General features: G+C 43.2%; 1 protein-coding gene across 1 annotated transcript; it reads right to left on the minus strand.

Annotated features, from left to right (window-relative positions):
- Positions 1-11,374: 11,374 nt before the first annotated feature.
- Positions 11,375-14,665, minus strand: LOC101171922. The gene is made up of 5 exons (XM_020706395.2): positions 14,586-14,665; positions 14,140-14,484; positions 13,714-14,058; positions 13,390-13,509; positions 11,375-12,052 (listed from the first exon to the last, which is right to left on the minus strand). The coding sequence occupies exons 1-5, from the start codon at positions 14,623-14,625 to the stop codon at positions 11,988-11,990; spliced, it is 915 nt and encodes a 304-aa protein (XP_020562054.2). The 5' UTR covers positions 14,626-14,665; the 3' UTR covers positions 11,375-11,987.
- Positions 14,666-15,066: the final 401 nt, after the last annotated feature.

A 15,066-nucleotide genomic window follows, 5' to 3' on the forward strand; every position in this document is an offset into this window, starting at 1 on the left:
AAAGCCAGTTTTCTTTACCTAATGCACATTTTTATTGCCCTAAATGCAAAGTAATTTCAGTGTTAGTAACTAAGTTTAAAAGAAACACACTGTCATTATTTTTTGTGGTCTGTCAAAAGGCACATGAAAACAATATATTTTCCAAAAGAAAATTAGGATTAATTTAAAACACATTTTTAACGAAATAGTAGAACAAAGTGCATTCCACAATAAAAATATTTTACAAATCTATATGACTTGATGCTAAACGGGCAAAATACTATTTTGTTGATCTGTCCACACTAGCGACCACCCCACTCATGATCACAGAGGACGTCACTGCAGGATTAACTGCTGCCAGAAGGTCACGACAGGGAACCTGCTCATGGATAGATGACATGACTTCTGATGGAAATGGATGTAAGTTCAAGCCTTTGGAATCTTAAGTACTCGGACATTTGTATTTGTTGGAAATAAAGTCTACCATTCTTGGTGTCATGGTGGCCTGGCAGACTCCTCCCCCTCCCAGCTCTGCTCCAGACTCACAGCTGTGTCCACTCATCTCATCCCCTCCCCTCACCTGCTTCATAAGGAGACTCCTCTCAAGCATTCTTCGCCAGTTCGTTAACACTGATGGTCTTGCCTTCCACGAGTGACACCCGAGTCTTTCTACCAGCTGAGCTGAAGCTGAACTCCTCTACGCCTCCCAAGAAATCCAGCCACGCCACCCCCAAAGAACTCCTGCCACGTCAAAGCTAAGATCCAGAGCTGCCTTCTTCTTACATATCCTCCATCCTGCTGACGATCTGCTCCATCTAGTCCCACGACGCTCCACGCCTCAAGATCCGCTGGCTCCTACAAAATAAAACCAGTTACTTTCCCTTTCACTTACTTGCCTCCTCCTTCCGGGTTACAGCATCTGGGTTTGTCACGTGATCCGGTCATGACAGAACGAACTGGCCCAGACACCGACCCAGCTGACCCGGAAGGACTTCACCTTGCCGTCAACCAACAGGGTATAATGCTGGGACGCCAAGCCGACGCCCTTTCTCAGATGGCCTCCGCTCAGCAAGACCTTTTCCGACGTCTTGATGGTATGACACAGACACTATTAAAATTTACGGGTCAATTCTCCGGTCCCACAGTTCCTGCTCCCTCACCACTTTCCGGCAACATGGTCACTTCCGCTTCCGCCTCGAACCCGGAAAACTATCGTCTCCAGCCGGAGCCTTTTCATGGTGAAGTAGAAAATTGTGGCGGTTTTTTACTTCAATGCCAGCTGTTATTTCAACAGGCTCCCCGATATTACCACACGGATCAGAGCAAGATAACCCTGGTCGTTAACTCCTTACGGAATAAAGCGCTGCAATGGGCCCAAGCCTTCCTAGCGGCTAACCCTATCACACACCTCCCGTTTGAACGCTTCATTTGTGAGTTCAGACTTGTTTTTGACCAACCTCGCAAACAGGAGGAGGCCACCAGACGCCTGTTAAATCTAAAACAGCACAACCGGTCCGTCAGCGACCACGTCATAGACTTTCGCATCTTGGCTGTCGAAGCTGGCTGGACTGACCCCGCGTTACGAGGTATCTTCTATCGATCTCTAAATGAAGCTATAAAAGATCATTTGTGCACCCAACCCGAAGCCTTTTCTTTTGAGGATCTTGTCGCAGCTGCCTTACGTTCTGACATACGCATCAAGGAGCGCCAGCATGAACACCCCCACACGGTGCGTAATACCATTCCGGCTGACTCTCCTCCGCCTTCCACGCCTGAATTTCCTCCACAGTTTGTTCCTCGCAAAACCCCTGAAGAACCAATGCAAATAGGACATTCACGCCTGTCTGCTGAGGAGCGGCTGAAACGCAGAGAGGAGGGACTTTGTTTCTACTGTGGGAATCAGGGCCACCAAGTCTCACAATGCCCTCTCCGTTTAAACTCCCGAATCCCCCCGCTAAAAGACAGGCCGCGGGTGGGTAAGTCAGTTGTTTCTTTGCCAAAAGACTTCTGTTATGTTCCTGTCAAGCTTTGCTTCAAGTCTAAGATCTCTGACACTCATGCTCTCATTGACTCTGGTGCCGAACAGAGCCTCATCGATCAAACCTTAGTTCAACAACTCTCTCTCCCTATAGAACCTCTAGACACCCCCATTAACGCTGCCGGATTGGGGGGTCAATATCTCTCATCCATTACTCATCGCACCAAGCCCTTATTACTCATCACATCAGGTAACCATCACGAGTACGTTCGGTTTTTTGTCACTATATCCCCTTATTGTCCGGTGGTTTTGGGTTATTCTTGGCTAAAAACCCACAACCCCCAGTTTGACTGGGCTAAACAACGCATTATCAATTGGAGCGCGTTCTGCATGGCTAACTGCCTACAATCCGCTATTCCCTCCGTATCCCCATCTAGCGATCACATCCCCGATGACATTGATCTTACTTCCGTTCCACATTGTTATCACGAACTTAAGGCGGTCTTCAGTAAAAGTAAAGCAAGTTCGCTGCCCCAACATAGGCCATATGATTGCGCCATCAACTTACTCCCAGGCGCCACTCTCCCCAAGGGACATTTATACAACCTCTCGGGGCCCGAAAAGGCTGCCATGGAGACTTATATCCATGAAGCTCTCTCTTCCGGTCACATTCGTCCTTCCTCGTCGCCCGTTGGAGCCGGGTTTTTCTTTGTCGAAAAGAAAGATAAATCTCTTCGTCCCTGTATCGATTATCGAGAGCTTAATCAAATAACTATCAAGGATAAGTATTCTCTCCCCCTCATCAGTTCTGTGTTCGACTCGGTCCAGGGGGCTCAAATCTTCTCAAAATTGGACCTGCGCAACGCCTACCACCTCGTACGCATAAAGGAGGGCGACGAATGGAAAACGGCCTTTACTACACCTCTTGGCCATTATGAGTACCTTGTAATGCCATTCGGCCTAACTAACGCTCCCGCTGTCTTTCAGAGGTTAGTTAATGACGTCCTCCGTGACTTCCTGAACCGTTTCGTATTCGTCTATCTCGATGACATTCTGATCTTCTCGCATGATCCGGTTCAGCACGAAAACCACGTCCGTTTAGTTTTGTCTAGACTACTCGAAAACCAGTTATTTGTTAAGGCAGAGAAGTGCCAATTCCACACCGCGTCCATTCAATTCTTGGGGTACGTTCTTTCAGCAGGCAGCATCAGCCCTGATCCTGCCAAACTCGAGGCTGTCTCCCAGTGGGAACCTCCTAATTCACGCAAGAAACTACAACAATTTCTAGGTTTCGCCAACTTTTACCGCCGGTTCTTCCGCAACTTTAGTTGTATTGCCGCCCCTCTCACTAAGCTCACCTCCATTTCACGACCGTACGTCTGGAATCCTGAAGCCCAGAAAGCTTTTGATCAGTTGAAGTCTCTTTTCGTCTCCGCCCCAATCCTGATCCAACCTGACACCTCCAAACAGTTCATAGTTGAAGTTGACGCCTCCGACACGGGTGTGGGAGCGGTTCTCTCCCAGAAGGAAGGGTCCTCTGGCAAATTGAAGCCCTGCGCTTTCTTCTCCCGCAAACTATCCCCGGCTGAACATAACTATGACGTGGGCAACCGCGAATTACTTGCCATCAAGCTGGCTCTGGAGGAGTGGCGTCATTGGCTGGAGGGGGCTACTCACCCGTTTATAGTCTGGACAGACCATAAAAATCTTGCCTACCTGCGCACTGCAAAAAGACTCAATTCACGTCAAGCCCGGTGGTGTCTCTTTTTTGACCGTTTTCAGTTCACTATCACTTACAGACCCGGAAGCCGTAATACTAAGCCTGATGCCCTCTCCAGGAAATACAGCTCGGATGACGTTTCTCCTCCCTCCCCCATCATCCCAGCTACCTGCATCGTGGGCAACCTCACGTGGGATATCGAAACCCATGTCAAAGAGGCCCAAGGTGAGGAAGCCTGTCCTACATCCTGTCCTGATGGCACTCTCTATGTCCCTACGTCCCTCAGGTCTGACGTGATTGCCTGGGGTCACAGCTCCCTGATTGCCTGCCATGGAGGGGTTCATAGGACTTTGTCCATGCTCCGAAAAAGATTTTTCTGGCCCCACATGGATAAGGATGTACGTGAGTTTATCGCAGCTTGCACCGTCTGCGCTCGCTCTAAATCCTCCAACACGCCCCCAGCTGGTTTTCTCCATCCCTTGCCCACTCCTCACCGTCCCTGGTCTCATCTAGCGGTGGATTTTGTCACTGGGCTACCGCCTTCGCAAGGCCATACGGTAATCCTGACTGTCGTTGACAGGTTTTCGAAGGCGGTGCATTTCATTCCCCTTCCTCAGCTCCCCTCCGCCACTGAAACGGCCAAGATTCTGGTGAACCAAGTCTTCCGCCACCACGGCATCCCCTCCGACATCGTCTCTGATCGGGGTCCCCAATTCATATCACAGGTATGGAGAGCGTTTTGTTCTGCGCTGGGTGCCAGTGTGAGCCTATCCTCAGGTTATCACCCGCAGTCCAACGGTCAGGCCGAGCGTGCCAATCAAGAGCTTGAAGCCGGCCTCCGTTGTCTCGCCGCTCAGAACAAATCTGACTGGGCCGAGTACCTCATCTGGATCGAATACGCTCATAACACTCACCCCTCCTCTGCTACTGGCATCTCCCCTTTCGAAGCATCTCTAGGCTACTCTCCTCCTCTGTTCCCCTCCCAGGAGCTCGACCTTGCTGTCCCCTCGGTCCAGCATCATATGCAGCGCTGCCAGCGCGTCTGGGCCCAGACTCGTGAAGCCCTCCTTCGCACTAAAGAGGCTAACTGTCGTTTTGCCAACAGGCACAGGGTGGAGGGTCCCAAGTATCAAGTCGGGCAGAGGGTGTGGTTATCCTCCAATAACATTCCCATCCCGTCCACGTCTCGGAAACTGGCTCCCCGATTTATCGGCCCCTACATCATTGAAAGGATCATCAACCCCACCTGTGTTCGCCTCAAGTTGCCGGCGGCTCTAAAGGTACACCCATCTTTCCATATCTCGCAAATTAAACCTTTTTTGGACAGCCCTTTGTGCCCGCCTTCCGTCTCCCCTCCGCCCACCCGTATCATCGACGGCGCTCCGGCTTTCACGGTCTCCAAGGTTTTGGACGTTCGCCGCCGTGGCCGTGGCTTCCAGTTTCTGGTGGACTGGGAGGGGTACGGGCCTGAGGAACGCTCGTGGGTCTCCCGTTCCCTCATCCTCGACTCTTCCCTCATCGCTGACTTTTACCGTGACCACCCGGATCGGCGTCCTGGACCGCCTGGAGGCGGTCGTTGAGGGGGGGGTACTGTCATGGTGGCCTGGCAGACTCCTCCCCCTCCCAGCTCTGCTCCAGACTCACAGCTGTGTCCACTCATCTCATCCCCTCACCTGCTTCATAAGGAGACTCCTCTCAAGCATTCTTCGCCAGTTCGTTAACACTGATGGTCTTGCCTTCCACGAGTGACACCCGAGTCTTTCTACCAGCTGAGCTGAAGCTGAACTCCTCTACGCCTCCCAAGAAATCCAGCCACGCCACCCCCAAAGAACTCCTGCCACGTCAAAGCTAAGATCCAGAGCTGCCTTCTTCTTACATATCCTCCATCCTGCTGACGATCTGCTCCATCTAGTCCCACGACGCTCCACGCCTCAAGATCCGCTGGCTCCTACAAAATAAAACCAGTTACTTTCCCTTTCACTTACTTGCCTCCTCCTTCCGGGTTACAGCATCTGGGTTTGTCACGTGATCCGGTCATGACACTTGGAGAGCTTCGTGATGAAGCTAAAGCTGTGACAAAAGCTAAGATGAAAGCAGATATTTATGCTGAGCTCATATAATTTTGGACAATAAAAGCCTCTCATCAATTATGGGAAGAGGGATGCATCCAACAATAGGAGAGAAACACTTTGAATTTGGAGGAATTATTACATAAGGGCAGGGTGAAAACCGTGAATCGTCAACCTCTACAAGACACTAGCACCATTACAGAGGAACGTTAAGAGAATTACTGACTACATGATCGGGTCAGAAACCTCCATCACAATGCTCGGAATACGGGTGAGGCAATGAGTAGCGCTCTTCCTGTTGCTGTGGTTTTAAAAGAACTGTCTTAAAGTTTTGAATCATATGTAAGGCACAACCCAAAGTAAGGACAATATACTGTTTGCTCAGTTCAAATGAGCTAGGCATTTTTGAAGATTCAGAGAAATCACCTCCAGCTAAATCAAGGGGACAGCATCAGGATAACCATGGCGAGAGCCACTCGAGGGCACACTCAATGGAGCAGAGACAACAATGATGCACCCAGTGACACCACTTGAAGACACAAAGACAAAGCAGATAGAGGAAAACCACACATGAAACCGGAAGCAGATCTGGAGCTGCCTCAGCGCTGTACACCTTTGGGTTTGAGAATGAAGGAACTGCGTTTCATCATCTCTTGGTCAACGGTCATCTCTGTTGTATTACATATGTGGCAGGCAAAGGGCCACTTAATTAATATCACCTGTGTGCGCCAGCTGCTTCACTGGAAAGCTGATAAAAGCCCTTCCCCTCTGTTAAAGTTAGAATCATTCTAAGACCCACTGCTTCAGGTTGGAACGCTCAGCGGGTGTGCAGCATCAGATGCTGTTTGGGTGCATTTTCAGCCCCAACTGGGTAGGTTTGGTATTTGCCGCTGCACCATTACTAATCTGTCAAAATGTGTTTAGAATACAGGCTGTTTTTTGCTGCTCAAGCGAGTCCTGTTTGTTGTCCTCCTAAGCTGCGGGAGCAGGTATGTGTGTGTTTGTTTTATTGGCTTTTGTTTTTTGTAGTTGTGCTAATCTACCTTTATTTGTATATACTATCATTTGTTCAAGTGAAGGTTTTTGTGTCACAATGCAAGGAGGACAGTTCACTTTCATTCTTCTCTGTGCATTATGTACAATCAGGACGGACCACAAATATTTGGACAGAGACACATTCTTTCTAATTTAGTTTCTGTACATTACCACAGTGAATTTTAAATAAAACAACTCAGATTGCATTAAAGTGCAGACTTTCAGATTTTATTCCATGGGTTGAACAAAAAGATTGCATAAAAATGTGAAAAACTAAAGCATTTTTTAAACACAATCCCTTCATTTCATGTAATTGGACAATTGACTTCCATGCTATTGCATTGGCAGGTGTGGACAATTCCCTTGTTATGTCATTATGAAGCAGATAAAAGGCCTGGAGTTGATTAGAGGACTCGTGCATTTTTAAGATTTTGCGGTGAACAGTCAACATGCGGTCAAAGGAGCTCTCCATGCAGGTGAAAGGAGCCATCATTAAGCTGAGAAAACAGAAAAAAAAATGCAAGAAATTGCTACAGTATTAGGAGTGGCAAAATCAACAGTGTGGTCCATCCTGAGAACGAAAGAAAGCACTGGTGAACTCAGCAACGCAAAAAGACCTGGGGCCTCATTTATACACGTTGCATACGCACAAAAGAAGGCGTACGGCACTCTCTACGCGATAATTGATATTTATAAAAAGCAAACTTGACGGGAAAATGTGCGGTCCTTCACGCAAGCTCTGACCCAGACGTACGCACAAAAACGGGTGAAATGAGAAATGGCGACACCGTCGGCAGATGGAAGAAACACGTGAAAGTGAAAATGACAATCCTGCCTCTCATAAATAACATTAGGACTTCACAAAACAAGTCTTACAATTAACAGCCTACACAAACACCCGTTTGATCGATCAGCAGTGAAAAAAAAAATCAAACGAAAATTACAACAGAAATTCAAATGAACACTTATTTGCAAAAAGAAAAGTGAAATATGTTCTGCAATATTGGCATGTAGTGCAATTCATCCTCATAAATAATAGTTAACAGAACGAAATAATGTACAAAACTGATATTCTCATCAATGTGTCCGTCTGGCGGAGCAGATATAGATAGATAGATAGATGTATTAATTGTCCACTGGGGAAAGTTGTTTTCATAGTAAAACATTTCTTCATAAGCTACGGAATTATGGTATTCATTCATATGCCTTTGGTTTGTTTTATTTTTGATAAAACAATGTATGGCGTATGTCTCAACCATTCAGAAAGCAACAAGAAATTACATTTGCGCTGATTAATTTCCCATTTCCACGTTGATTATTAGCGACATCTAGCTTGTCAGATGCAAGTAACCCTTGTGCTATCCTATGGGGTCAAGATGACCATTGACGTGTTCTCCCTACCATGACAAAGGTGGATTAAGGTGGAAAGATTTCATGTAATCCATGGACACCAGTGAAGATCACAAATCATTGAAGAAAAAAGGTTCAGAGCACTGTCTAGTGGGTCTAGATGACCCAACTACCAACGTTAAAGTGCCTAGGATAACACAAGGGTTAAATGGATGGAAAGAAAATGCCCCATCACAATGCGTAATGACGCACAATGGCTGATCTTGCGCTCTTAGAAGATGTGGCAAAAGGAAGAATTCGGAGTGAACGCATATTTAAACAGCAAGAAGACTTGCTGGCAAACGAGGACGAGTGGCTTATGAGCCGGTTCCGACTTCCTCGAGCCGTCCTGTTGGACCTCTGCGGGCTTTTGGGCCCGGCGTTACAGAGGAGCACTCGGAGGAACCATGCCGTGCCTGTGTCACCCGGTGCATCTCGCGCGTCGGTGTCCCCCTCTGCCTCAGTCACCACTCCAGTTAATAGGGATTCCCCAATAATTGCCGCCAGTCTCTCATCAAGAGGGTTAGCTCCGGTGTCCCCTTTCCCCCGCCCGTGGCAGACACACTCTGGCGATGGAGCGCTAGACGTTTTTTTGCCTTGACTTTGATGTCCGACCATTTCTTTTTTATTTCGGCCACGGTCCGAGGTTGTGAGGCTACAGCATTTACGGCGTCTGCCACCGTTTGCCACTCACGTGCCTTTTTGGCATTAGTAATGCCCACACTGTGCCCTCCAAGCAACATTTTTCTCCTCTTTTCCACCTCGCCAACGATAACGTCTACTTCACATTGAGTGAAGTTACGTGTTTTTGATTTCCTCTCTGTGTTTGCGATGATTTCGCAATCAATGAATATTAACTTGTGGGCGTTTCACGGACTATTTATGGGCAACTATGGGCGTGTCATGAAGCCACAAAAGCTGCGCTACATTTAGAATTGATTGTGATTTATTAAGGGAAAAATCCGTAGGATGTGCGTCCGCACAGTTTTATAAATCCGAATATTTCTGTGCGTACGCACGTCCTATGTTTCATCCGTACGCCAATGAGGCCCCTGGACGTCCACGGATGACAACAGTGGTGGATGATCGCAGAATCATTTTCATGGTGAAGAGGAACCTGTTCACAACAGCCAATCAAGTGAACAACACTTTCCAGGAGGTAGGCGTATCAATATCCAAGTCTACCATAAAAAGAAGACTGCATGAAAGTAGATACAGAGGCTACACCGCAAGATGCAAGCCACTCATAAGCCTCAAGAACAGGAAGGCTAGATTGGACTTTGCTCTTGTTAAACATCACACCTAAAACCTTCCTCCACCCACTCCGAATTGCTCATGCCTGTAGGGGACAAATCAATTCGGAAATGTTTTAATCTATTCTGCATTTATGTAAAATTTCACATATGTCTACATATTGTTTTAGACTTGGATTTTACTTTTGAGTACAACTCACATCACAAAAACCACACTCTCGTATCTAACTTAGCTAAATCATGGTCAAAGGCTTCTCGTTAAAACCAGACACAAATAGATCACTTAATGCTTACAGACACTGCTGGCTGCAGTTATTATATTTTGGAAATTGAGACATAGACTTTATAAACCCAACGTTTCACCGTAAAAGTGCTCCTTGAAAGTAGAAATAAAAAGACAAAAAAATCCATCGAGTTGTCATTTATATCTGTTGGTGTGTATGTACTGTACTGTAAGTGTTGGTCGGGAATGTTCTTTAATTTGTTGTATTTGTTTTGTTGTTTTTATGAATGAGCACATGAAATATTTTTTTAGCAGGAAGTTGAAGGACCTGAAATAAGCTATGTATTGCACTTCTCACGGAAAACCAAAATACAGAAGAAAAAGAGGAAGTTTAAGGAAGAATCCATATATTCAACTGTGAGACACTTCAGTGATGGAGAGGCTAATGAGGACTGAAGACACTGTTATGTGATTCATGTGGAGTTAAATAAAAAAGAGGTCTATACAATTCTGTGCAGTATTGTTAAAGCATATTTAGACAGTTTAACATAGAGGACATCTGCTGTTTTGAAACTGGATAAAACGTAATTACTGTTTTTGTCTTATTACTGAATTTAGAAATATTGACATTAAAACATGAATGTTTTTGTTCTACACTGTGTGCTGTTACTTTGTTATAAAGTGTGGACCTGGTTGACATTGTAGGGTAAGTTCAAATCCATTCCAGTCTAATAAAACTATATTTTAAAAGCTCCTTAAAAAATTCCACAAACCCAAAAGGCTTTACATTGGTATGAAGTCAAATAAACATACAGAAAAATAAATAATCTTTTTGTCACAAATGCCTTTACGGTATGATATGAGTTCATAACCCAAGTTAACCGCATATGTGAGCATCTGAGAAAATATTCTAGACATCATTCTACTTGAGTGGCCAGCCACTCTACTTTGCGGGGGGGTGTTGTTCTAACCTCTCATGTGCCCTAGGTTTCATCTAGGGACCAAAACTGTTTGTCATGTGGCGTCACCTTCTTAGCATAAATGTAAGACGCTGCAACACAAAAGATGGTTATAGAGGGGAAGTTCCTTTAAAGTGAGGGGAGGTCACCTGCTTCCTGTAGACAGTTTAGAGCTGAGAACCAGTGAGTGAGTTGCTCTGGGAGAATTGTGTGACTTACTGGAACCCGACGTATTCTCAGCCATCTGGTGAAACTAAATCAATGAGAAATTGGAGAATGCTGGAAGCTCATACTACAGGGGCAGAGGGCATCTTGCTGATTGAGTTAGTAAGTTATTGCTGCGTTAAGACAGATTTTTAGTCAGTCCCTATCTAGTCATGAAGGCAACCATAAAACTTTATGCTACAATCACAGAGGGCTCAGAAATGCACATTCAAGCAACCACGCCCAATGAAAAGTTCATGTAAACATGTAGAAAAACAACTTTCAGCTTCCACGTTCAAAACTCTCATGTTCACTTTTCGCCCCGCAAGTTTTGAGTTTGTTTTCGAGCTCTATGTACTACATATAAACAATGAATCATATGAGCAACCATAAATTAGGATTTGAATCATATCATACTATCATAGTTTTACAAGCACTTTTATTGTCCTTCTCTCTTGTTCATAATAAATATAAATTACTTTTTGAGTTGCATTTCTTTTTTTTAATTTTAGTTGCACTATGGTTTCATGACATAATCAAATGTTGTCGAATCATCTCCACTAAAAAAAAAAGGAGAAAAAAAAAACATCACTTTGATCAAGACATTTATTGAATACTATGTCAAAGAAAAGGACGACGTGACCATTGAGGGTAACCGCCTTGTCTCACACTGCCTTCCGCTGATGGTGATGTTTATGAATCCTGGACACAACATGTTGATGCATCGCCATGTCAAACTGACACAAGTGCTCTCTTTTAAACATCCCTAAAGACAATACAACACAGTAGCAACCTCCAAGAATAAACACAGCAGCCACAGCAAAACAGCTATAGAGCAATGCAAATTAACTAGCACTAGAGTGAACAGAAGCAGCAGCATATATGAGAGCATGAGGCTTAATCATAGGGAGCAGGAGGAGAGGAAATGAATAAAAGAAAAACTAATCAGCAGGCTGAGAACAGGACAGTCATCCAAGAAGCAGTAAACTGTTAATTAAAAGGTGAGACAGAATCATATTTTAAGTTTGACCTGCTTAATGCCGCACTAACAACAATAGTCTAGCCAAGGGCTAATCTGGCCACGATTAACAAAAAAAAGTGTTTTTAGATTATATGAATCATGTGTTTAGGGTGGGCCTCTTCTAATATTTGAATATCCATTAATTCCGTCTTGCTCTTCAGTCTTGTCGTATTTTTGTGAACACTGCAATACTAAATAATTCATTCCAGTTCCTTTGTTTTCCTGCAACAAAATAATATAAGTTAGTGTAATCGTTACAGATGCAAACAACTAAATATATTGTCAGGAAGGGTGGTGTAGAACGCATAATGCATAACTTTATGAAACAAATTCTAAATATGACAAAAACACAAAGAGAATGAGCTACATATTGGTTGACATCAGCAGATGGTGGGAAAAAGCTATACTTAAAACCACTTACAATTCAAACAATTTGAATCTAGGTATACTGAGGGTAATTAACTGATCTAAAGACTGCGGTTGATAAATAGAAACCTGAATCTGGTATACCCAGTACCTCTCCCTAAAAGGGCAAATCCCAGATGCCCCAAAACCCCTACACTGGGTGGGAGGAGGGGATTTAAAGAAATCTAACAAAACCTCAGCACTGTTCCAACCCTCGAGCACGTAATAAAAAAGTAGGGGCCCCAAAGAGTGACCCGACAAAATTTATTGTCTTTTGCAGCTACAAAATAACATTTCTCAAATAATTAAAAAAGAAAAAAAATGAATTAAAGGAGGGCTTTTTTTTATTTCAGATGCTTGATCAAAAGTCATTAAAAGCATTGGCCAACTAGCACATACAATTCTAATGTGCATGTGTTATTGTAACCCTTGTGCACTTTAATATTGGGAGTGGGGTCATCTAGACCCACTAGACAGTGCGCTGGACCTTTTTCTTCAATGTTTTGTGATCTTCACTCGTGTCATGGAATAAATGAAATCTTTCCACTTTTAACCACCTTTGTCATAGTAGGGAGAACACGTCAATGGTCATCTTGACCCCATAAGATAGCACAAGGGTTAAAAAAGGGCACCAATAGAAATTTTGATTTGCAATGGGATTCTTTATTACACTTGATAACACTTGGTAAACTTATATTATAATGCAATTTGATCTGTCAGACCCAAAATAAATACATTGGAAAAACAAAAATGTTGTGATTCTAAGAAAAAAAAATTTCATTTTACAAAACTATAGTTTTAAATTTTATGGATTTAATGTCATGTTTAATGCTACTGTTCCTTCATATTCACTGCAGGTAGACCATTCAAAGTAAGCTAATTTTATGCATATTTATATATGATTTAAAAGGTTCAAATGTACACTCGATAAATCTTAAATTAATAATCTATTAATTTTCTTCAGTGCATGTAATATTTTTGCACCATTTTTTATGATCCTCTTTCTGTAAAACGGCTTAACAGCCAAAAATCAACAAAGTTATTTTGTCTGATTGCATAAGCATAATCTTTAAACGGTATGCTGCACATTATTATTTAGGTATATTCTGGATCTTGAAAAAGACTGTTTACTCAAGTAAAAATTGTAAACTTACCTTTGTGTTGGACACAAACAGGCATCTTCTTTTCTTTTATTAGAATTAGAATGACATTCACAAATACACTGAAGGTCGTCAGTGCACCAAGAACAATGACCTTCCACGACAATGCACCCTCTGGAATGAAAACATTTTTTTATATAATTTTTGACTTGAGCTGAGGAAAATAAATAACTAAGAAGCATCTTAATGTTATCTGGGCTTTCAAAGATTTTTTTTCTCTCAATGACTCATCAATCTTCAAAATGTTTCTTTTATTTATATTTTAAATGTCCAAAATCTCTGAGCAGTGCTGCATTTATGTTGGTCTGTAAAACGTACTTATCTGTACTTCAGTCCTTTCACCAAACAGGATTTCTCCACACGAGAGCACAGCACAAGAGTAAAGGCCAGAATCCGAGGAGTTGTGTATGGTTTTTGACAGATGGTAGTCACATCTTCTCTTTTCTTGAACATCACACTTGGAAGTGGTTGTGTGAATGATTTGTGGACCAGATGCTGATGCCGCTTTGTACCAGTACACTTGGTGTTCACTTGCACACTCTGTTGGATTCTCTTTGGTTTTTGAAATAACTGAACATTGAAGATTGACTGTGTTTCCCTCCTGGACCAACTCCACACCTGGACCTTTTTCCACGTTGTTGAATATGTGCTTAGTTTTAGGATCTGTGAGATTCACAAATAAGGAATTATAAAAAGAAATATCAGTGATTGGTTTAATAAAAAAATACATCAAACATCTTTTACCTTTAACAACTAACAAACTGCCATTGATGAATTCCATGTTGTATGAGGATCCAGCCTGACAAAAGTATGTCCCTTGATCTTCTTTGCTGACATTTTTTATGATAAGAACATGTTCTTGACCAGTTTGAGTGGAAATGAATCTGGAGGAGTCAAACTCGTTTTCAAGATGTGGTCCTCCTCCAGGGGTTTTTGAAATTAACTGGATCTTATATCCAAACTGGAATTTAAACCAGTAAAGCAACCGTTGATCAAAGCCAGTTGCTGAACATTTCAGAGTCACATCATCACCAAGTTCACTTTCAAAAAAGAAGGCGGGTTGAGAAAGTTCCAGGTTTGAAGGCATCGCTAAAAAAAGAGAAACCAACCAATTAATTACAAAATAGCAGTTTTGGATGAATGTGGTAGAAAACTCAGTTTTACATCGTACAGCATAGGATATAACTTACATAATGCACCAAGAAGGATAAAAACAGCCAGTCCTCTCATTGTGGCACAGCCTCTCTCTTGCACATCTGAGGTCTCCCAACTCAAATGAAGATTTAGTCATGAGCTGAAAAAACCTTTTACAAAGTGGAAATTGCAATGATTGGCTGAAAGAGAGAAAATGTACTTCCTGCTGTTTTGTTGAGTGTTTGTCCTTTTATTTTGGTTGATGTAAAGCCAGTTTTCTTTACCTAATGAACATTTTTAAAATGTTTTTTTTGCATTTTTTAAATGCAAAGTAATTTCAGTGTTAGTAACTAAGTTTAAAAGAAACACACTGTCATTATTTTTTGTGGTCTGTCAAAAGGCACATGAAAACAATATATTTTCCAAAAGAAAATTAGGATTAATTTAAAACACATTTTTAATGAAATAGTAGAACAAAGTGCATTCCACAATAAAAATATTTTACAAATCTATATGACTTGATGCTAAACGGGCAAA

This window comes from Oryzias latipes, chromosome 10, assembly GCF_002234675.1.
Source record: "Oryzias latipes chromosome 10, ASM223467v1".
Lineage (NCBI taxonomy): Eukaryota > Metazoa > Chordata > Actinopteri > Beloniformes > Adrianichthyidae > Oryzias > Oryzias latipes.